The 25213-nt window shown below is 36.8% G+C and overlaps 1 protein-coding gene and 1 long non-coding RNA gene across 3 annotated transcripts; both read right to left on the bottom strand.

Moving 5' to 3' along the window:
- Positions 1-1277: 1277 nt before the first annotated feature.
- LOC128222477 (uncharacterized) lies at positions 1278-18646 on the bottom strand. 2 transcript variants are annotated; one of them, XR_008259151.1, is made up of 7 exons: positions 18532-18646; positions 15183-15521; positions 8586-8762; positions 7413-7508; positions 4580-4636; positions 1914-2199; positions 1278-1852 (listed from the first exon to the last, which is right to left on the bottom strand). XR_008259151.1 is itself a non-coding variant. In XM_052931494.1 (6 exons), exons 1-6 carry the CDS (start codon positions 18635-18637, stop codon positions 2144-2146), a joined length of 831 nt encoding a protein of 276 aa, XP_052787454.1. In that variant the 5' UTR covers positions 18638-18646; the 3' UTR covers positions 1278-2143. The 2 variants fall into 2 exon arrangements, 1 of the variants encoding a protein (XP_052787454.1); XM_052931494.1 differs by having other exon boundaries at positions 1278-2199.
- A 25-nt stretch (positions 18647-18671) lies between these two features.
- LOC128222476 (uncharacterized) lies at positions 18672-23048 on the bottom strand. Its single transcript, XR_008259150.1, has 3 exons — positions 22908-23048; positions 21456-21567; positions 18672-20906 (listed from the first exon to the last, which is right to left on the bottom strand). It is a non-coding gene; the product is annotated as an uncharacterized LOC128222476 (long non-coding RNA).
- Positions 23049-25213: the final 2165 nt, after the last annotated feature.

Below are 25213 nucleotides of genomic sequence, written 5' to 3'. Positions count from 1 at the left end.
AAAATCTATGGCACAACCTGGCACACCGCTACTTCCCCTCCATCCTGAAAATATAGGGCGCAGCCAGGCACATCCGCCATACCCCCTTGGAGTCGAAACTCTAGGGCGCAACCTGTCACACCACCACTTTCCATCCGCCGTGAAAATCTAGGGCGCAACCTAGCACACCGCCACTTCCCCTCCGTCCTGAAAATATATGGCACAACCTAGCCCATCCGCCATTCCCCATTGGGGCCGAAACCCTAGGGCGCAACCTTGCATATGCGCCCCTTGCCCTCGGAACCATGAACTTAGGGCCCAAGATGGCACATGCATTCTTCGACTTGGAACTGAAAAACCCAAGGCGCAACCTAACACATCAGTCAATTTCCCTCGGAAATGAAAACCTTCGGCGGAATCAGGCACATGCCTCAATTTCTCTCGGGACCGAAAATTTAGGTCGAAACCTGTGACATGCTTCCTTTCCCAGGCATATGTCCATTCCCATCGAAACCAAAATCTTAGGGCGCAATTTGACACATGCGTCCCTAACTTGGCTCGAAATCCTCGTTTGCTCAAATTAGATGTTCAGGACCGATTTCTTTAAACTGAAGGTAAACCTTCCCGCTTCGCTCAAATTTTCCGAGGCTCGAGGTATTTTCGCCGGTCCCTTGGAGTTTGAGTGAACGGGGTTCGACTGTATGTAAAAGTCACATGCATCATAAATGTCACATACCCAAACCAAGTCCAAGCAAGGTAACCCTACACACGTATTATTAAAAAGTTAATTGTTCGCTAATTGGACGATTTAAATAATATAAATCATTTTCCGAATGGTATTATTGATCTGAAACAGATTTTTAGCTCAAGGTTACCAAGTCCTTGACCTACCGACCTCAAAATCAAAAGCGAATACTTCCCACTGACTTCGAAAAGTTTTATCTACTGGTCATGGCCAACATGCCTACCACGTAAGAAATCATCGGGCCCAAATAATATTCCATTATCGATCCATTAAAAGATATTCAACTTCAGGTCACCATGACCTTGAAATTGTCCCACCTCATGACAAACCTGACAAGCAGGATTGAGAACCCTTGTACCGAGCGTTCTTCAGTAATTTATTGAAAGCAGATTTTCAGCTCGAGGTCACCAATACCCTGAACTGTGACCCAATGGCCTCAGATCAATCTTACTTCAGGGTCAAGTCTTCGCCTCTATACAGCCCAAAAACTTTAATATATCAAAATCTTCATGATATGGATTTGTTCAAAGAAACATTTGTATAAGCACTTTATTAACAATATACAATACAAATTAGTTTCATGTTTTTGCATAGTTCGACACAAAGATCTTAACAAGATGTGCTGTACTAAATGAGTGACTTTCAAACAATGGTATATACGAAAAAAATCTAAATCGTTTTTTGTTCACTGTAATTTTTTTTTATCTTTTAATGTTTAATTGTACTTTCATTTTCTCTCAATTCAAGCAGAAAATTTAATTTTACGTATAATAAATCCCTTTTAAAAGCTACATTTTGATTAAATAGTCAAAAACAAGTATGTACTTTTTTATTTTAAATCAATTTTCATTATATTTTTTTTTTTTTCAAATGTAAGCAACATTCTTAATTCATATTCTTTATTTAAAACTGGACAATTTAATCAATATTTTTGTCAAAACAAATATTCATCTGCTTTTTTAATGAAAATGAGAAATTTCTTGGTTACATTATTTTACTAATGTGATTAAAATATGTAAGTTTTCCTAATATGGACAAATTTTCTTTATTAATTTCAATTTACCTGGAATCAATTCACTACATTTAAAAAACATTAAATACAATGACAACACACTAATTGGCTTGTACCTGTATTTTTCATTGTATTAATACAAGGAAAAATACAGGTACAAGCCAATTAGTCAAAAACCCAAAAACAAACCCTGTTAAGGGGCACAAATTTACAATGACAATACAAATCATTAAGACAAGCTAACTACATGACCTATCAAAACATGAAAAATAAGGAATGTGCTGAGTTGATGAAGCGATAAGGTGAGTGGCTTTCACATCCTCCATATTGTCCTCATCTTCCTTGTGAAGTTGACAAAGCTCGTAAAAGCTGCGGATACTAAACGCAGTGATAATTTGTTTCGCGGCTCACTGGTTACGATGGAAACAGGTCCGCAAATATTCCACAAATCTTGCCCAAGGTCCTGAAACAAATAAAACAAATGTTAATTACCAGGAATCATAAGCCCTTATTCACATTACCACATTCGTGCACCATGTAACACTTTACAAACCGGAACATGTTATAAAGCAAGGGCAAATGGGCATGTTGGCTATTGTTGTTGTGAACGTGACTGTCTACAATTTTTGTAATAATCTAATTAAGATGTTATGGCCAGCATTGATTGTTTAAAGCTGCACTCTCGCAGATTCAACGTTTTGACACCTTTTTTTATTTTGTTTGCTTTGGAACGAGCATTTTTTTGCGAAAATGTATGAAAATCAGTTATGTAAGATTGCTGACAAAAGATCGGATCACAGATTTCATATTTCCGTTCGAAAATTAATGTTTTATGGCTTAAATATGCATAAAACATCAATTTTTAACTTAACTATAAAAATCTGCGATCTAATTTTTTTCAGCAGTCTTATATAACTGGTTTCCATAGATTTCCGCAAAAATTTGCTCGTTCCTTGTGCCTTAATGATGCTAGAGTCATTATTTATGACTTTACGACTTGTATTTCGTTCTTTAAGACGCATAAAAATCAGAACTTAATTAAACCTGTCAATTGATTTTCTTTTAAATATTATTCATTACATTTGCACACATCTAATACAGCAGTTTCTTCCCTTAGCCCTTTACGATGATTATGTCAAATTAAACAAGAGCACCGCGAAACGGAGCATTATACGCCCGGAGAAGATTCGGCTTGAGGTCTTTAATAAACATTTAGGTTATGCTACTATACTGCTTACTAGGTGTGACGTGTTTACAACAAAGGCTTAAACTTCAAATATTGAAACTTTGATGATATTTAAGTTAGCAGTGCTAATAAAAACCTTTGTTCAACAGTATTTTTTTACAACATAGAATAATTGTAAAACAACATACATACTGGTAAGTAGTGCAATGACGGATGTACTAATATGGAATCAGATTTTATGAAATGAAATATTTTTATAAAAAAAATAGAATATCTGAAACTTCCTTAGAAAATCTGAGAATACAAGTTTAAAAGTAGCAGGACTTGGAAAGTGCTCACAACACATCCTTTTAATGTAGCAATAATTTGTATAAAGTTATCTAAAAATTGCTTTATTGGTTACAAAGTTGTGGCTAGGACACGTTTTCTAAAAATTCCTTTATTAGTAGTAACACAAAGTTGTGGCCTGGACACGGAATTGCTAACGGAATTGCTAACGCCCCAAAGTGAAATTAGTCTTTGAGGTACAGACCTGGAAAGCATGCTTGACAAATCCTTTTAATGTAGAGATGATTTGTATAAAGTTATTTGAAAATTGCTTTAGTAGTAACCCAGTTATGGCCTGGACATGGGATTGCTAACGTCCCCCCCCATGTTGATTCTAGTGTTTGAGGTATGGACCTGGAAATTGCGCGCGACACATCCTTTTAATGTAATGATGCTTTGTATAAAGTTATTTGAAAATGACTTTATTAGTGACCAAGTTGTGGCCCGGACACGGATTTGCTAACGCACCCCCATGGTGATTCTAGTCTTTGAGGTATGGACCTGGAAATTGCGCGCGACACATCCTTTTAATGTAGTGATGATTTGTATAAAGTTATTTGAAAATCGCTTCATTAGTTACCAAGTTATGGCCCGGACACGGAATTGCTAACGGACGGACAGACGGACAGACAGACGGACAGACGATGGAGGCCATAACATAATACGACCCTTCGGGCGTATAAAAAGCAACAACACTAATCCTCTTCAGATCGGCTTGTGCTATGTTGTTGATTTGCTGACACCCTTTATCTTCTACCTTATGAGGCTTAAATACTGGCACACAGCGTGTTGGTTGGAACACATGTCGCAGAGGATAGAAAATAAGATCTACAGGTTTTGTGTGTGATATGTCGTGTGTTGGGACTCAGCCCACTGCAACATTTCAAATGCCAGCTCCGACCTCTAACAATCACTGATCAGGTCGAGTTTGACGTACCATCTTGGTAAAAAGTCGCATTCAACTTGTTATGTACAGCGATAATCAATATTCGTCACCTTAGTGCAATAACTCAATAACTGCATATAGAAATAGAAGCAGATATTGAGTTCTTGCACTAAGGTGATGTTCAAGGTAACAATAAATGTTGCTCTGTATAAAATTGTATTATATGTTTTTATTTTTAGATGCAATTCTACATATAGAGTTACACCTCTGATTCATAAATAAATAAAGGTGCATTTCTATATTTAGACTACTACATTTACATTAAGACTATTATCTCTATAAAGCTTTCATTAGCATTATTCTTATTTTCCATAAGTGTATGCATATTACACGTAACAAAATAAATTAAGGCATTAATTATACAGATGTTAAATGATATTTTACCTGTATCTCCTCTGTGGCTTGCCTGGGCCCCACCATTCTGTCCTACATGTATTTCACCTGGAATGAAAATATAAAACATAATTCAATGGCTTTTGAAACGGCGTCAAAAATTTGCCAAAACATTGTTATTATAATATTACAATATTTTGCCGTGCACCTCTATATTAAGACTTACAGTGTACACCTTTGTATTTAGACTTGTACCTCTATATAATTACACCTGAAGCTCTTAATATAGAAGTGCCACCCAAACTAAATTGAGAAGCACCTGTATTTCTGCTTTACAGTCGGTTATAAGCGGCTTTTGACCAAAATGGTACGATATATGTACAATGAGTCTCCCAAAGCGTTTTTAATTTACCATAATATGGTTATTTCATGTAACAAATCAAGGCAATAATACAGAAGTTAAATTATCCACACACCAAAATGTATTAAGGCTGTTATACAGAAGTTAAATTATCCACCAAAATGTATTCAGGCTGTTATACAGAAGTTAAATTATCCACCAAAATGTATTAAGGCTGTTATACAGAAATTAAATTATCCACACACCAAAATGTATTAAGGCTGTTATACAGAAGTTAAATTATCCACCAAAATGTATTAAGGCTGTTATACAGAAGTTAAATTATCCACACACCAAAATGTATTAAGGCTGTTATACAGAAGTTAAATTATCCACCAAAATGTATTAAGGCTGTTATACAGAAGTTAAAGTATCCACCAAAATGTATTAAGGCTGTTATACAGAAGTTAAAGTATCCACCAAAATGTATTAAGGCTGTTATACAGAAGTTAAAGTATCCACCAAAATGTATTAAGGCTGTTATACAGAAGTTAAAGTATCCACCAAAATGTATTAAGGCTGTTATACAGAAGTTAGATTATCCACCAAAATGTATTAAGGCTGTTATACAGAAGTTAGATTATCCACACACCAAAATGTATTAAGGCTGTTATACAGAAGTTAAATTATCCACACACCAAAATGTATTAAGGCTGTTATACAGAAGTTAAATTATCCACCAAAATGTATTAAGGCTGTTATACAGAAGTTAAATTATCCACCAAAATGTATTAAGGCTGTTATACAGAAGTTAAATTATCCACACACCAAAATGTATTAAGGCTGTTATACAGAAGTTAAATTATCCACACACCAAAATGTATTAAGGCTGTTATACAGAAGTTAAATTATCCACCAAAATGTATTAAGGCTGTTATACAGAAGTTAAAGTATCCACCAAAATGTATTAAGGCTGTTATACAGAAGTTAAAGTATCCACCAAAATGTATTAAGGCTGTTATACAGAAGTTAGATTATCCACACACCAAAATGTATTAAGGCTGTTATACAGAAGTTAAATTATCCACACACCAAAATGTATTAAGGCTGTTATACAGAAGTTAGATTATCCACACACCAAAATGTATTAAGGCTGTTATACAGAAGTTAGATTATCCACACACCAAAATGTATTAAGGCTGTTATACAGAAGTTAGATTATCCACCAAAATGTATTAAGGCTGTTATACAGAAGTTAGATTATCCACACACCAAAATGTATTAAGGCTGTTATACAGAAGTTAGATTATCCACACACCAAAATGTATTAAGGCTGTTATAAAGAAGTTAGATTATCCACACACCTAAATGTATTAAGGCTGTTATACAGAAGTTAGATTATCCACACACCAAAATGTATTAAGGCTGTTATAAAGAAGTTAGATTATCCACACACCAAAATGTATTAAGGCTGTTATACAGAAGTTAGATTATCCACACACCAAAATGTATTAAGGCTGTTATACAGAAGTTAGATTATCCACCAAAATGTTTTAAGGCTGTTATACAGAAGTTAAATTATCCACCAAAATGTATTAAGGCTGTTATACAGAAGTTAAATTATCCACCAAAATGTATTAAGGCTGTTATACAGAAGTTAAATTATCCACACACCAAAATGTATTAAGGCTGTTATACAGAAGTTAAATTATCCACCAAAATGTATTAAGGCTGTTATACAGAAGTTAAATTATCCACCAAAATGTATTAAGGCTGTTATACAGAAGTTAAATTATCCACACACCAAAATGTATTAAGGCTGTTATACAGAAGTAAATTTATGCAGATGATGAACCTTATTGAATTCAGTGGTTCAAAGTGACCCTGATCTGAAAATGTCCTTTCAATTTTATTATGAAAATCACATATTTTATGGACAGATTATCACCATTCAATTTACAACATGGAGATATTCTGAACAATCCTGAACACTTTATTTTTTTCCAAACTTATACGCCATTCTAAAATATCTTGATTAATTTCGACTACTTTAATTTGCATTTCAACCCTGTGAAATAACAAAATTATGATTATTTATGATTAATAATTATACTTCTTCATTAACTTAGCTGCCGAATTACACTTGTTTTTCAAAAGTTCACCTTGTCTTTGAAAACACTCAATTCGCAAATGTAAAGCGGGATTCCTATTAATAAATATTTTAAATGTAGATCAACATAGTGCTCACAAAGATGCTCAAGCGACCCTGTGACATGATTCTGTTGCGCATTGCTTAATCAAGCATGTTTATTGATCCAGATAATCGAATAATCGATCACGGTAAGTAAACAAGTATTTAAACAGGTGCTAGGAATTTGTGTACTATTCAGATTTGGGCCCTCAACCAGTATATGATACATGGGTGAAAGTTGCGAATTTAAAAATACTATTCTCACATCCAAAAGGAGAAATATTTTCTAAACCATTTAATACAAAAATATGACACCCATGTAACAGGGCATGTATAGTGTTCTTGATTATTACCATTGGACTCTGGATTTTGTTCCGTTAATTCTCTTTCTTCATCTGGAGTTTCTTGTCCTTCAGATTCGCCAGCATGAGGTGTCTGTGTGCCCTTCACTGGAATAAATTGTATGCATAACTGTACTAAAGCTATGTTAAAAAAATATATGTTTAAACCAAAGCTGTGAGGTTTGTCTGTGGTGTGCCTGTCGGAGCCACCTGCCCAACCATCTTGCCTTGCCACCCTTAACTCAAAATATTTTGATGACTCCAGAATCCCAGAAGCGATTAGGCTTGGTACCACTATATTTTGAAATATTATGGCCATACAAATAGCTGAAGATATGCACGGTAAAGGTTGGAAATATATATATATATATATATATATATATATATATATATATATATATATATATATATATATATATATATATATATATATATATATGACTCAGACCAATGAACTACTGATTCATATACAATATGGTCATATACCAAGATCAAGTAGTTTTATTGTATTACGTCAAACTGTGCATATTTCATTGTTTTGAAAAGTACTTGGACTACCGAATGACCGATTAAAAGACAGACTGTCCAACTGATATATATACCATTGCTTTTTGGAAGAAGGCATTATAATTGTCAAGAGAGGGATTAGAAATGAAAGTCAATTACATTACATGTTGACAATAAAAGGGTCAATAGTCACTAAAGACTGGTTATCAAACTTGTTTGATTTATTATGCCAATAGAAATAGTTATCAGGTTTGGTTGAAATGATCAAAATAAAGATTTCTTTGCGTAGATAGCTTCATGAGGGATTCAGAAACAGAATGAGCAAATTAACCTTTAATGGGTGTCTCTTACTTTTCAACAAACACAACTAATTCTTATCATAGAACCCCTCATTCAGCACTCTCTTTCAGCACTGGAGATCTACTGCATCAAATTTATCGTATTTTTACTATGGACATCTGACCACATTGACCTCTTCATTTAAATTTTAAGTGTTCTCAATAAGAACCGGCTGCCGGCCAAAATGAACGTTTTAAATGGCAATTGGGCCAGTTCAAATTTGGAAAACTAAATGAATTTTAAATAGAAAAAGTAGAAGCTGGTCGGTTACTTTACTCTTTGAGACGGTTCAACTGAAATTTATTGAGAACCCGTAAAGAAATTAACAGTGTTACTTACATATACGTCTTTGTACATTGCAGACATCTTTCTTAAAAAATAGGCAAGTGATCGCAATTCCAATCCCGCTTCCAAGCGGCAGCAGAACAAAGAACCCTACCAACCAACTCAAAATGCTGCAATTTTTTTCTTTTTCTAGTTCATGGCCTTCTTTTTCTTGTGTATGGCCTTCCTTCCCTACAACAAATACATCAAACTATTTACATATACCTGGTATTAACTGTTTTAAGTTAAGCTTAATTGTGACAAAACCTCATGTGCAATGGAATCAAGCTCACGTATGTTTCTTTGAAAGAAGGCAGTGTGGTGTCCTATTTGATAGTCCATGAGTAATCAAAACCACAACCAATTTACAGAAGGGCCCAAACCCTGCAACGCTTGGTAGAAAGGCCACTCCAACCCTACTGGGGATCAAACTATCAACCTCTTGGTAGAGAGGTGGACGTCTCTATTATAAGACCACTCTAATCCTACAGGGGGATCAAACTAACAACCTCTTGGTTAAGAGGCAGACGTCTATATCACAAGACCACTCTCAGCCTAATGGGGATCAAACTAACAACCTCTTGTTTAAGAGGCAGACGTCTATATCCAAAGACCACTCTCACCCTACTGGGGATTAAACTAACAACCTCTTGGTAGAGAGGCGGACGTCTATATCACAAGACCACTCTCACCCTACTGGGGATCAAACTAACAACCTCTTGGTAGAGAGGTGGACATCTATATCACAAGACCACTCTCACTCTACTGGGGATCAAACTAACAACCTCTTGGTAGAGAGGTGGACATCTATATCACAAGACCACTCTCACTCTACTGGGGATCAAACCAACAACCTCTTGGTAGAGAGGTGGACATCTATTTCACAAGACCACTCTCACCCTACTGGGGGATCAAACTAACAACCTCTTGGTAGAGAGGTGGACATCTATTTCACAAGACCACTCTCACCCTACTGGGGGATCAAACTAACAACCTCTTGGTAGAGAGGTGGACATCTATTTCACAAGACCACTCTCACCCTACTGGGGGATCAAACTAACAACCTCTTGGTAGAGAGGTGGACATCTATATCACAAGACCACTCTCACCCTACTGGGGATCAAACCAACAACCTCTTGGTTGAGAGGCGGACATCTATATCACAAGACCACTCTCACCCTACTGAGGATCAAACTAACAACCTCTTGGTAGAGAGGTGCACGTCTATATCACAAGACCACTCTCACCCTACTGAGGATCAAACTAACAACCTCTTGCTAGATAGGTGGACGTCCATATCACAAGACCACTCTCACCCTACTGAGGATCAAACAAACAACCTCTTGGTAGAGAGGTGGACGTCTATATCACAAGACCACTCTCACTCTTCTGAGGATCAAACTAACAACCTCTTGGTAGAGAGGTGGACACCTATATCACAAGACCACTCTCACCCTATTGGGGATCAAACTAACAACCTCTTGGTAGAAAGGTGGACGTCTATATCACAAGACCACTCTCACCCTACTGGGAATCAAACTAACAACCTCTTGGTTGAGAGGCAGACATCTATATCACAAGACCACTCTCACTCTACTGAGGATCAAACGAACAACCTCTTGGTTGAAAGGTGGACATCTATATCACAAGACCACTCTCACCCTACTGGGAATCAAACTAACAACCTCTTGGTAGAGAGGCGGACGTCTATATCACAAGACCACTCTCACCCTACTGGGGATCAAACCAACAACCTCTTGGTTGAGAGGCGGACGTCTATATCACAAGACCACTCTCACCCTACTGGGGATCAAACTAACAACCTCTTGGTTGAGAGGCAGACATCTATATCACAAGACCACACTCATCCTACTGGGGATCAAACTAACAACCTCTTGGTTGAGAGGCAGACATCTATATCACAAGACCACTCTCACCCTACTGGGGATCAAACTAACAACCTCTTGGTAGAGAGGTGGACATCTATATCACAAGACCACTATCACCCTACTGGGGATCAAACTAACAACCTCTTGGTAGAAAGGTGGACGTCTATATCACAAGACCATTCTCACCCTACTTGGAATCAAACTAACAACCTCTTGGTAGAGAGGTGGACATCTATATCACAAGACCACTCTCACCCTACTGGGGATCAAACCAACAACCTCTTCGTTGAGAGGCGGACGTCTATATCACAAGACCACTCTCAGCCTACTGGGGGTCAAACTAACAACCTCTTGGTAGAGAGGTGGACATCTATATCACAAGACCACTCTCACCCTACTGGGAATCAAACTAACAACCTCTTGGTAGAGAGGTGGACGTCTATATCACAAGACCACTCTCACCCTACTGAGGATCAAACTAACAACCTCTTGGTTGAGAGGCAGACGTCTATATCACAAGACCACTCTAAGCCTACTGGGGATTAAACTAACAACCTCTTGGTAGAGAGGCAGACATCTATATCCCAAGACCACTCTCACCCTACTTGTGGGTCGAACTAACAACCTCTTGCTTGAGAGGCAGACGCCTATATCACAAGACCACTCTCACCCTACTGGGGATTAAACTAACTACTTCTTGGTAGAGAGGTGGACATCTATATCACAAGACCACTCTCACCCTACTGGGGGATCAAACTAACAACCTCTTGGTAGATAGTAGGACATCTATATCACAAGACCACTCTCACCCTACTGGGGGATCAAACTAACAATCTCTTGGTAGATAGTAGGACATCTATATCACAAGACCACTCTCACGCTACTGGGGGATCAAACTAACAACCTCTTGGTAGATAGTAGGACATCTATATCACAAGACCACTCTCACTCTACTGGGGGATCAAACTAACAACCTCTTGGTACCACTCTCACCCTACTGAGGATCAAACAAACAACCTCTTGGTAGAGAGGTGGACGTCTATATCACAAGACCACTCTCACTCTACTGAGGATCAAACTAACAACCTCTTGGTTGAGAGGTGGACATCTATATCACAAGACCACTCTCACCCTATTGGGGATCAAACTAACAACCTCTTGGTAGAAAGGTGGACGTCTATATCACAAGACCACTCTCACCCTACTGGGAATCAAACTAACAACCTCTTGGTTGAGAGGCAGACATCTATATCACAAGACCACTCTCACTATACTGAGGATCAAACGAACAACCTCTTGGTTGAAAGGCAGACATCTATATCACAAGACCACTCTCACCCTACTGGGAATCAAACTAACAACCTCTTGGTAGAGAGGTGGACATCTATATCACAAGACCACTCTCACCCTACTGGGGATCAAACCAACAACCTCTTGGTTGAGAGGTGGACGTCTATATCACAAGACCACTCTCACCCTACTGGGGATCAAACTAACAACCTCTTGGTTGAAAGGCAGACATCTATATCACAAGACCACACTCATCCTACTGGGGATCAAACTAACAACCTCTTGGTTGAGAGGCAGACGTCTATATCACAAGACCACACTCATCCTACTGAGGATCAAACCAACAACCTCTTGGTTGAGAGGCGGACGTCTATATCACAAGACCACTCTCACCCTACTGGGGATCAAACTAACAACCTCTTGGTAGAGAGGTGGACATCTATATCACAAGACCACTATCACCCTACTGGGGATCAAACTAACAACCTCTTGGTAGAAAGGTGGACGTCTATATCACAAGACCATTCTCACCCTACTGGGAATCAAACTAACAACCTCTTGGTAGAGAGGTGGACATCTATATCACAAGACCACTCTCACCCTACTGGGGATCAAACCAACAACCTCTTGGTTGAGAGGCGGACGTCTATATCACAAGACCACTCTCAGCCTACTGGGGGTCAAACTAACAACCTCTTGGTAGAGAGGTGGACATCTATATCACAAGACCACTCTCACCCTACTGGGAATCAAACTAACAACCTCTTGGTAGAGAGGTGGACGTCTATATCACAAGACCACTCTCACCCTATTGGGGATAAAACTAACAACCTCTTGGTTGAGAGGCGGACGTCTATATCACAAGACCACTCTCACCCTACTGGGGATCAAACTAACAACCTCTTGGTTGAGAGGCGGACATCTATATCACAAGACCACTCTCACCCTACTTGAGATTAAACTAACAACCTCTTGGTAGAGAGGTGGACATCTATATCACAAGACCACTCTCACTCTACTGGGCATCAAACTAACAACCTCTTGGTAGAGAGGTGGACATTTATATCACAAGACCACTCTCACCCTACTGGGGATCAAACTAACAACCTCTTGGTTGAGAGGTGGACATCTATATCACAAGACCACTCTCACCCTACTGGGGATCAAACTAACAACCTCTTGGTAGAGAGGTGGACATCTATATCACAAGACCACTCTCACCCTACTGAGGATCAAACTAACAACCTCTTGGTTGAGAGGCGGACGTCTATACCACAAGACCACTCTCACCCTACTGGGGATCAAACCAACAACCTCTTGGTTGAGAGGTGGACGTCTATATCACAAGACCACTCTCACCCTACTTGTGGGTCGAACTAACAACCTCTTGGTTGAGAGGCGGACACCTATATCACAAGACCACTCTCACCCTACTGGGGATTAAACTAACTACTTCTTGGTAGAGGGGTGGACATCTATATCACAAGACCACTCTCACCCTACTGGGGATCAAACCAACAACCTCTTGGTTGAGAGGCAGATCCCTATATCAAAAGACCACTCTCACCCTACTGGGGGATCAAACTAACAACCTCTTGGTGGAGAGTCGGACACCTATATCACAAGACCACTCTCACCCTACTGGGGGTCAAACTAACAACCTCTTGGTAGATAGTAGGACATCTATATCACAAGACCACTCTCACCCTACTGGGGATCAAACCAACAACCTCTTGGTTGAGAGGTGGACATCTATATCACAAGACCACTCTCACCCTACTTGTGGGTCGAACTAACAACCTCTTGCTTGAGAGGTAGACGCCTATATCACAAGACCACTCTCACCCTACTGGGGATTAAACTAACTACTTCTTGGTAGAGAGGTGAACATCTATATCACAAGACCACTCTCACCCTACTGGGGGATCAAACTAACAACCTCTTGGTAGATAGAAGGACAACTATATCACAAGACCACTCTCACCCTACTGGGGGATCAAACCAACAACCTCTTGGTAGATAGTAGGACATCTATATCACAAGACCACTCTCACTCTACTGGGGGATCAAACTAACAACCTCTTGGTAGAGAGGTGGACATCTATATCACAAGACCACTCTCACCCTACTGAGGATCAAACTAACAACCTCTTGGTAGAGAGGTGGACATCTATATCACAAGACCACTCTCACCCTACTGGGAATCAAACTAACAACCTCTTGGTAGAAAGGTGGACATCTATATCACAAGACCACTCTCACCCTACTGGGGATCAAACCAACAACCTCTTGGTAGAGAGTCAGACATCTATATCACAAGACCATTTTCATCCTGGGGATCAAACCAACATCCTCTTGGTTGAGAGGTGGACATCTTCATCTAAAGACCTCTCTCACTGTATTGGGAAATCAAACTAACAACCGTTTGTTTGAGAGGCGGACGTCTTCCCGAACTTATCGCCTTTGCCCTTGTAGTTATTCAACACAAAACCTCTTTGGTGAAGGGCAAATGTATCTATCATCCTAGTGGATTTCGAACCCACTAACTCTGCTTAAAGAGTTTGGTGAGAGATAGACCTATAAAACACTATGTTTCTCCAACATTTAGGTTTTTCTTCAATGCCTTTTACAATATCAATATCGTATTCAAAGTTCTGAATAATGGGCGCATTTAATCATTCTTTATCACAAAATGACATTTTAACGCGTACATTTAACAACTTTATCTTTTCACATTTAAACCATGACTGACAATAGGGAGTGCATTTCATTCTTTTGTTGAACAAGGGGCCATTGACCCTGACCCAAGGTTAAAAATGCACGCAGCTGCCAATAAAACAAAGGTCATCAATTCTTACATCAAGTGTGTTTCTTTAAAAATACAGAGAAGCTAAAAACTAAAATTAAATAGCATGAAGTTTTGTTTGACTCAAAACAAAGTGATGGAAGTGTGCTGCACCCTGTCCTCCATTGAGGTATCAGCAAATGCACCCTTCATATTTATCAGTTGAAACCTAACTTAATTTAATTCATTTACAAGAAGCGCCACAATGCGACAAACACACGTTTTTCATATGGGGAGGAAAAAGTAATAGCCAGTTTATTTATTGTATGGGTGAAAAACTAGAATTATGTCCATAGAACAAGGATGTCCCAAATTGCCATACCAACCAAAACGAAATAATCCATAGATATTCATAAGGTCCCTTATATTTGCAAACAAATGTAGTATATAAATTAGACAAAGGTGACTCAACTTACCCGACCTTCATTCCAATTTAATTAAATAATTTAATAAATCTTTCACTACCACCAAAGACAAGAACCATACTTAAAATAAAGATGTTGATAATTGATTGGCCAATAACTCTTTCCTAAACATGAGAAGCTGTAAAAAACCTCTAAGCAATTAACATTGTAGATTGTAACAAACCTTTCAGGGTAAAATCCAGATTGGAAGGCCCCATACATTCTGGATAGGCTTTGTGTTCAATGAAGACTTCTTTCAATGCTGAAGTAGAGGATATATTAATCCGATGCTGGGTTCCAGTTAAGTTGAAGACGGTAAATATGCACCATCCTCTTGGTGTGATAGATATGCCGAAGAGTTCCTTGAATTCTGGTTCACTCAATTCTGCTGTTCTATTCCGATGATTGCAGCTCGCGACAAATGTGCCGTTTACTTGTACGTTGATGGTATCATTCTTGTCCATAATCAAGGATTTTGCCGCCACAGAATCTTTGTCAGTTTCAACAAAGCATCGGTTTTCCTCTGAAGAAAAAACTAGAACTATGACTGAATGTGATTAATATCCCGAAATGCCGCCAGGATAGGAAATAACATTGAACAATTTAGAAATCCTACCTGACTTTGACAACGATATGGATGGAGTAATTGTTTATGTACACAACACCTATTTTAAAAGTGCTTTACCATTGCATGACATTTCATTTAGGTACATCAAGTATTGTTTAAGTAAGTATCCAGACACGAGAAAGGAAACAATGAGCAATTACTATGTAGTTGGCCATAAAGAGATATGATTCTTGCTTACTGAACTTCCTATTTTTGTGATGTGCTAAAATACAGTTATTTTTCTTATACACTGCACGTCCTCCCATTGTGCTTCGTCATTGTATCAAGAATAATTGGATTACAACCGGTATTTTTCAAGATATGCCCCTGACAAGAAAAAATTAGCAAAGGGCTGTAAGTCTGTAATTAGGTAAAATTGAGATATGGCGCAAGAACACTGCACTTCTCGAAATGTGCTTCATCATTGTATAACGTTTTTGAAGATTCCATCCAGTAGCTTTTAAATTATTTCACGGACGAGAACAAAAGGGCCAATACGGCCCTATAGTGCTCACATGGTTGGACAATTATTGATTGGAAGACATAATGGACGCCACCAGATCAAACGCTCTTACTCCAAATAAGATTTTCTACAATTGTTTTAATATGCTAAACAGGATGAAAACATGCCGAAATCAATGGTTTTTATGAAGGTTACCGAGTTTAATTTGAAAGAAAGGCGCAGAAAACACGGTATTTCTACCTAATGAGATGATAATAGATCACAGTAAATCTTTAAGCAATCATCAATTATTTAAAAAATGCCTTTTTAGCTATTAAATACACGGTTACAATCTTGTTTTCAGTAATTCATATTTTCTATAAATGTATTATTTAGTAAGTAGTTAAAGGTTCATTACTCAAAATATATATTTGTTAAACATGTGTATGTTTGATTTGAATAACATTGTCACTTTAAGACATGAAACAAATGTGTGTGTGTGTTTAAAGTTACAAAGGGCCATATAGCGCTTACACTATTAAGGTCAGGTTTACATGCCATGTCACAAAACTTGTCACAAACGAGCACATTGTTAGTGTGAATAAGTTTAAAGTTGATTTATCAAATGATTGTAAAAAATATGATAATTATAAAAAAAATATTAACTTTGTTTTAGAAAAAATAAAATTAGAAAAAAACAATCAAATCTAAGGAACAATTTATTGTTGATATTTTGACCCATTCCCCATTCCCCATGCCAAATATGCATACTTTGTCCCAATTTTAAGTAAAAAATCGCAAATAAGATGGAATCTGTGTCAGAAAAAGCCCAGCTTCTCGATTAACCCCTTTTTGAGGTGCGAAGTTTCAGCTTGAGAAAAAATCATTTAAAACATTTGTTCATTTACAATTAATAATGTATTGATCCGGACTTTTGGGTGGCATTTATTGTTGAAAACACTAGTTTCACAAGGAAATGTTGCCAAAAGTGATGATTCTGTTAATGATTTTTATTCACGATATTTTATTATTTTATTACATTTTACATTTTATTACGTGACTCAAATAAATCTCAATTTGTGCAGTTAATTGATCCAAAACTTGACAAAAAGGCTTTTCACCAATGCTCGATATCCGTTATATCCTTCCTGGGCACATGGGAGTTTGGTTTGTGGTCAAATAGCTTCAAACAATCAGATTATCTCCGGGTTCCCGTGAACAACACACAAAGCGGCAACATCATGAAAACCAGACTTACATTTAACCACACTTATGAGTCACAATTTAATATATCATATTCAGTCCATGAAGTCCCTTTTTGTTCTAGTGATGTTAACTTATGGTTTGGTACGTATCCAAATGGCTTCTGTTCACCTTTTTGAAATTTTTAACCACCGGATTGATAAGAAAAACAATTGCAAAATGCATTAAAACCATGCCCGCTCAAAAAATCCGGTCTTGGTAGCAGCAAAAAAACAGATATTTGTTTACAGTCTTTTTTGTCGGGACCATTTTGCAGGACGCTCCGTAGTTTTTCTCCTTAATTTTCAGTTAACTTTCAGGTGTTCAAAATGTGAAACGTTTACCATGACAATTAGTGCCATAGTAAATGGTTTATAGTATTCAGTAGAGAACAGCAGTTCCACAGTGTAGAAGGTAATAATAAGTTGTGTGTGTTTTAGGTATCTCATTGGTTTTTATTCAAATGTTTAGTTCTTAATTGAGACTAAATCTTCAAATACACGGATACACAGTCAGCAACCATTTTAAACGTGTGCTCGTGAGTGTTTTTTATTCAAAAAACGCATTTCTCAGTATTCATATTAATCTTAAATTAACAATGTATGAAACTTTTGAACTTATCGTATTGTGAAGAGTCACAGGCAGTAAAGAAATCACTGGAAGGCAAAATTCTTTTTTTTTTTTGGTTAGGCAATTTTTACTTCTAGTATTTTTCACCATTAACGCTCTTTTATGATCAACATTGGTTTTGTTAAATGAAAAGGCAGTTCTTCTCTAATTTTCAAATTAATTTATTTCAGAAAAATCAGAAGCAAGCTGTAAGTGATTTCAGTCAGGTGAAGTGATAGATATAGGCTGTGGCAGGCCTAATAAGTGGTTAGTTTACACATTATAATGTAGCCCATTAAAATCTTGAAGTTTTTTTCGTAGTTTCTTACACAAAGTGGATTTTAATGCGTCTGAGTAGATCAGTTATTCTGTAAGTTCTTACTCACAATCTTTAAATATTGAATCAACTTCAGTGGCAATCTATTAATAAGACTCATTTAATACATTGCGTCGGCTTAAATCCACATGGCCATTTGTCATTTCAAGACAAATTTTGAGCGTTTAAATTAAACATTTGTGCCCGCTTTTGTGCTAAAACAGAAACTGTAAACGAGCAGCCCTGTGACCATTAGCAAACGAATTAAAGTCCCGAATGACCAGAGGGTATATAATTACATTTCAACTTGTTCGTACCTGTTTCAGTCCGGCTAACGTTGGATCCTCCTATCCTTAACCCGTTGCTTTTGATAGATAACCCATTATCTGCAAACGAGCATTCCCATTCGTCCCCGTCATGCATTGATGGATCCACTATGGGAAGACAAGCGTAATTGCATCATCATATCAATCAACGTACGAACAAATATGGTAAGATTTTCAGTTAAGTTCTTTGTCCGTCCGTATTACACCTTTACTTGAGCTGTATCATAGCAAATTCAATTAATATTGAATTTGCATTCAATATAAACTGCATAGTTCACGGCTTATAAAGAGAAACTTGCTTTGTTATATGATTCTGTATGATCTATTATTTTGTCATTTGATAAACTGTTTCTGGTATATAAATGGAGATGTCAATATGACGTTTTATTAAGTGAGTTTTGCCGCGTATTATGCCATCAAATAATATACGGTCTATAAATATACAGGTCTATATTGCATTGAATTCTTTCTTTGACAATTACTCTTTATCCAATTATTGACTGTTTATTTATAGATCATTTAATAATAAGCCTTGTAGTAATATACTATAATAAATAACCTGTTCAGAGGCATAACATGCGTAACATGCACTAAACGAGTGACGCAAAACGGTAAAAAACAACACATGACAGAAAAAATGGCAGACAGCACATGACATAAATTACATGAAAGACAAAACATGACAGACAGACAGACAAATTACACACAACACATGAATAAAAAGACAAACAATTTAAATAATAAAAGTTAACGTTATCTTATTGGAGCGGTCAACCGAACCGGACTCAAGGGTCTGGGGATCTAGTAGTGTATGAACTAAACCTCAAGATGCCTTACCTTTAATCATTTCAACATAGTATACAAAACATCGTGATCCGTTGAAATAAACAAAATGGTGTTGATGGCACTAAATCGCTCCCTCGGTGAATGATTTATTGCTAACTCCAGATAATTGTTTACACCAAATATCTCAGATGTAGGCATTTCTGTTGCATACAAGAATAATCGTAGTTTTAGTTCTATATCTATATCTAACACATATCATGCTCGGGGCGGGGTTTCGAACCAGAATAATTTAAAATCTTGGTGCTTCTCAACAATTATCTTACCTTGATGTGTGTTTTCAAAGCTGTACGCATGGACCGAATTTTGGAAAATAAGAAAACAGGTCAAAAGATCAATATTGATTTTTGTTTGCTAAAGTGTACACATGGCTCAAATTTCATTGCAATAGCCAAACATTGATATTTGTTTTTAAAACAGTATGTATTATACAACTTTCATTGCTGTAGCTTCAGAAAAATGACAGAAAGTCAAACGGTCGCAATCAAGATCACCCAAGCCCCAAATTGATATTTGTTTTCAGAACTGTAATTATGGTCCACTTTGCATTGCTGTAGCTTCAAAAACAAAAAAAAAGTAGGTCAAAGATTCAATGTCATGGTCACTAAAGCACAACTTTGATATTTGTTTTCAAAACTGTGCACATGGTTTAAATTTCACTGTTGTAGCTTCGAAAATTAGAAGGTAGGTCAAAAAGCGTTTGGGCTAGCTTTAAATCAAGGGGCACACCTTGATAGAGGATCATCATGTACCTTTACATCAGAACTATCATAGGCCTGCGCTATGCGGTTTGAAACAAGAATATTTTCAAAGTTTTTTTGTTATAAGTATGTATGGCAATAACGAGTTACGGGGTGGGGCATTTGCTGAACACACGGACGTAATGTGAACGAACATGGTAGAGAACAATATATGATGCTTCCTACAATATGTTAAGGGTCTTGGCTTAGTGGTGTCAGATAAGACTATTTTCAAAGAAACCCATATAAAGTCGACTATAAACTTATGAACCCCAAGGTTTGGCAAGCTTTTACCCAAGGGGCATAATTTGAACAAACGTGGTATGGGACCATCGAACGATCCTTCATACCAAATATCAACCATTACGGTCGGAAACTTGTGGTTTGAGACAAGAATATTGCTCTTGTACAATTATGTTGAAATCATGTGATCCCCTGTAAGGGGCCAGCATTAACCCCATGGCCACGATTTAAATTTATTTGTTAAACAACTACTCTATGGTGCTACATACAACATAACAAGAGTCTCGGCGTAGTGGTTTCAGAAAAAAGGATTTTGAAATATACTAGTATCCCAATTTATTTTCATGTTAAACAAGTCTTTTTGTTTAAATAAATCCCCTTTGTCAAAATATATATTGTATATTTAACATACCGGTCAGCGTACAAGTATACACGGTTATATTCAAACACAGACACTTCGCTGAAAACGGCAGCTCAGGAGGACTTGTTTCACAGCTGTCGTTGACATAACCAATAGAGATGACCTTTCGACCTTGGTTCCTACGGATAAAATAAGCATGCAGTACTATTGTTTCTAAACCATGTAGTTCCATATTTTTAAGCATACAATGCCATAGTTTCTTAAGCATGTTATACCATAGTTCTTAAGCATGTTTTACCGTGGTGTACCTGTTTTCATTTAATGTTCATAAATGTTCATTTAATGTATTCGTCAAATACAATTGCAGGGATGGATTTTGTCATGTACTCAATGTCTCAAACGCACATTAATGCATACTCAGATCACCGTTAAGGACCTTCCACAGTGCAGAAAACATTTGAAAGACCAAAACAAAATTTGTTTTAAAATTTATATTTTATTCAGTTTTGAGGTGAAATATTTAGCAGGCATAGTACATATGTCCTTTGTAACATGTGTAGGCTTCGGTACGGATCGGACGTTGCGCATGTGCCAGCTTGCACCCTAGATTTTGGTACTTAGAGGAAGTTGCGCAAGTGTCAGATTTTATTCCTATTATCGTCAATTGCTGGATCAACCTCTGCGCTTTGATAAAGGTATAAAATAAAAAAGTGAAAATAAATGCGCACCTGTACCAGCCAACTGAGCGAGCCGTTCCCTCGTGAATGTTACAAGTCAGTGTGATGGTTTGATCCTTACTTATCCCAGTCGCAGTCAGAGTCGGTCTTTGTGTTTCCGAACCTAAGTAAAAACGTCACAGCAGCTGATTAAACCACTTTCCGTTTTGGAAACAATGTGAAAATATTTCAGATGAATCTGAACGGCACTCTTTTGAAGAACCATTTTTCAAAAAAATAAATGGTGCATTTGGAAGAAACAGATTAGGCTTTTACATGTTTTGAATACGTATTAACAGTGACAAAAAAGAACTACAAGGGCTTCAAATTGAGTGCATCGGACAGTCTCTTGAGTTAGGAACTTTTATACTATTGAATGTTTACGTATATTTTATCAGAACTTTGAAACAACTGCTAAATTAATGAATTTCGTTGGATTTTAATCCGTTGTACACACATGATCCAATTACGGCAGCCTTAACTGCATTTTATTGTTAAAATATATGATCATATATCACTATAATTGATGAGGTTTCATGGAGAAAGTCACCAATGCCTTAAGACGATTGATTAATTCTTACTTTTATTTCTAAGTTAGCTTAACAGTGTATTCATTGGTCAATATGTATGCAATATACTGACTGTTAAACAACCAAATCATTTAAATGTGAAAACTAACCAAAACATAATCTGTGGACAACTTCACCAAGTTTTATACTATTCGATGCTGGTTACTTCGCCATAAAACGGGACTTATGTTTAAACCTTTGGCTACTGAGCTTGATTCCTTATTTTTTTCAAATCATTTTTAATAAGAAATAATGTTCACTTCCGATAGGGACATTTCAAATTAATGTAAATATAGACAGCTCCCATGTTTAGTCGGTATAAACAGTATGTATTAATGATGGTAGCTACAGACAGTCAGAATAAAAGATAACCGAGCTCTATCTCTTACGGACATGACATCAATTCGACACAAAGTGGTACTGAATAAATTTTGATATCAGCCATATTTATGCTCGTATCTGTACATAGGTACCTGCAACTTTCAACTGTTAAATATTTCAATTAATCTAATGCTGGCCCACTTCAGTTTAAACTGATTTATTTTACATCGATTTGAAATAAGGTTTTTAATATTTTGTAAATCAGTCTCGTTTGCTAGATTTTGGTCGAGCGTGTTGTCTCGCAGTGTTGGGAAAAACGGAAAACCCACTTGTCTCATTTGCTAACCACGAACCTCACCCGCATTCCGGCACTTTTAAGACTAATTAATAGGTGAACGTTTATTTAAGAACTGTATTATCATATAAAACTGTTAAACCAGTTGAAGCAATTCCTATCAGTTTATTAAAAAGCAAACGATTTACAGGCAAAGCTTTCATTTTATTCGAACGCATTATAATAAAATAATCATACTAGAGAAAATAAGTCGATGACAAAGTATATGAATGCTCCTACCTTTGGCAAAGAGGTAAACATAAAACAACATAAACATCACAGTCATTAAAAGCGACATTTTGTATCAATAATGAATCTCGCCACTGTTAAATTATATTACGATAACAGAAACCAAAATCTGTTTTAACTGCCTTGGGTGCATGTGTGACACTGCATTCAACCAAATTAATATATGCTAGTACATGTTCCAAATTATACACCGGAACATACCTTCGACATTATGTAACCCAGCCTCGGATGCCGCTCCACATTTAGCTATTTGTAAGAACGCAATACTTCAAATCGGAATAATAATAAAACAAATTAATTAATTAATAAAACCTTAATATTAAAAGTACATTTTGTGTTGTGCCAATGCAGACAGTGTCGGATAAGGTTACATGTTTAGTTTAGGATTTCACCCTTCTGCATACATTAAAACAAAGATATTTGCTTTATTTTAAGTGGTGACGTTACATCCGGTACATGAATTCAAAAGCTTGTAATATGTTCATGACGTCATTTTTTGTTTAAAAAGTGACGGTAGCGAAAGTTTAAAAAAACATCCATGAAATAAAGAGGAAATATTACATTTCTTTGTTATGATTTTAACATTTATGAACAAATGAATCAAGTACGCACACAAGCTGTTGTCTTAAAACGTAGGCAAATACATGGGAAAACAAACAAAATGAAAGAAAGATATGCCAATATTGTTTTCTTGTTAAATATGTAAAATATGTGTATGCTTATTGAAGAATTGCAAATCAATCGACTCTCCTTCACTTGAAAATTATTTGAATATTTGAAATTATATTTTGAGCTACATATAAATTAAACAGTTGGCGTCTAAAATGATTGTGTTTTCAAAAATGAAAGCATGTGTTATCAGTTACTATCAGTAATTAATGTGTGTAACATTAATTACTATTTGAAATACATTTTCAGAGGACTAATCTTGTATGGTATGAAATTGTTGGCGGGTCTAATGATGATTCCGATCGCGTGGTCTTTATAAGCCATTAAAAAGGCGGGGATAACGATGATTTAGTCATTGTGGAAACAATGAAGTCACTTCCTGCAAATCCCATAGAGTGAACTATAGGTTGTATCTCAAAGATAGTATGTGTATCGGAATATAATTGCAATTAGAATACTACACGGTTATCTAAGGAAGCGCGACAGAAATATAAACATATCAGTTCAACATATACACACATTAAAATACATACCTACTAACTAATCAAACAATTTGTCCCGGATAATCTGGAACTGTATAGCACTCTATATTCAGGATATTCATTAAATACTTAATTAGTTCATTAAATACCTATTTTAGCCTAATGTAAAACACCTGATTACAGACCAATCGATTGCTTTAGCTAAACATAAAACGATTCAGTTGTGTGTTTTTTTGTTTGTTCGATAATGATGAATGCTTGCTTATTCTTAATGTTTGTTTTATTAGTATGGCAGCGTTAGGTTGCGGCTGAAACAAAATTATGAAACATTGGTTTAGGTTAAACGTAATTGAAACATATTTCAGAAGTGCAGATTATGCAATAAACAAGGAAATTATCATTGTAGTAGTCAGCGTCGAACATTTCAAGATTGGAAACAGAGAGCCTGTCGTAATTGTTCAGCATGAACACCGATGACAGATAACTTGTAAAAATAAACACCATTCCCTTCAATTGATTTAATGGTTTGCATCATGACACTAGCCGGGCCATAATACTGGAAAAGGAGATCAACATGATAAATGAAAGACGTTGGTCTGGTTTCATTCATTGGCGGGTGTATTTCCTTTCGAGGCCGTATATTTAGCTGCGAAGTATTGATGAAGTAACCAGGCTGCAGGGCAAATATTTCGCCTTCGAGTTCCAAGTTGACGCAATCATTTGCGTAAAAGGTTCGATGTGTAAACAAGCAGAAATCATGCGTTCATGGAAGAAAAAAGTGTTTTATCAGCAAAAACACGTGTCGTTAACTAAACGAGGCTTTTTATTTAACATATGCGCCCTAGAATAACTACCAGAAGCTTCTGGCCAAACATTGGCCAACAATGTAATCATCTTCATAACAGAAATTGCAATATATATCGGATTCGGGACTAAGAACATCGTTGACTTGTATCGATATATTTGATTTTAGTCAACCACCGGTGTGAGAACAAAAAGGCATGCGTTTGAGCCAGCGTATCAATAGACGCTGTCAGTGTCACCTTGGGTAATACGATAAAAGCACACGCCCGTAATCAGTCACATTGAGCACAGTAATTACACTAGAAATTTACACATTTGTTTGTCTGATAGGTTTTCCTTGGG

The sequence above is a fragment of the Mya arenaria genome, chromosome 16, assembly GCF_026914265.1.
Source record: "Mya arenaria isolate MELC-2E11 chromosome 16, ASM2691426v1".
NCBI classification, from domain to species: Eukaryota; Metazoa; Mollusca; class Bivalvia; order Myida; family Myidae; genus Mya; species Mya arenaria.
This window is presented reverse-complemented; position numbering and strand designations above follow the sequence as displayed.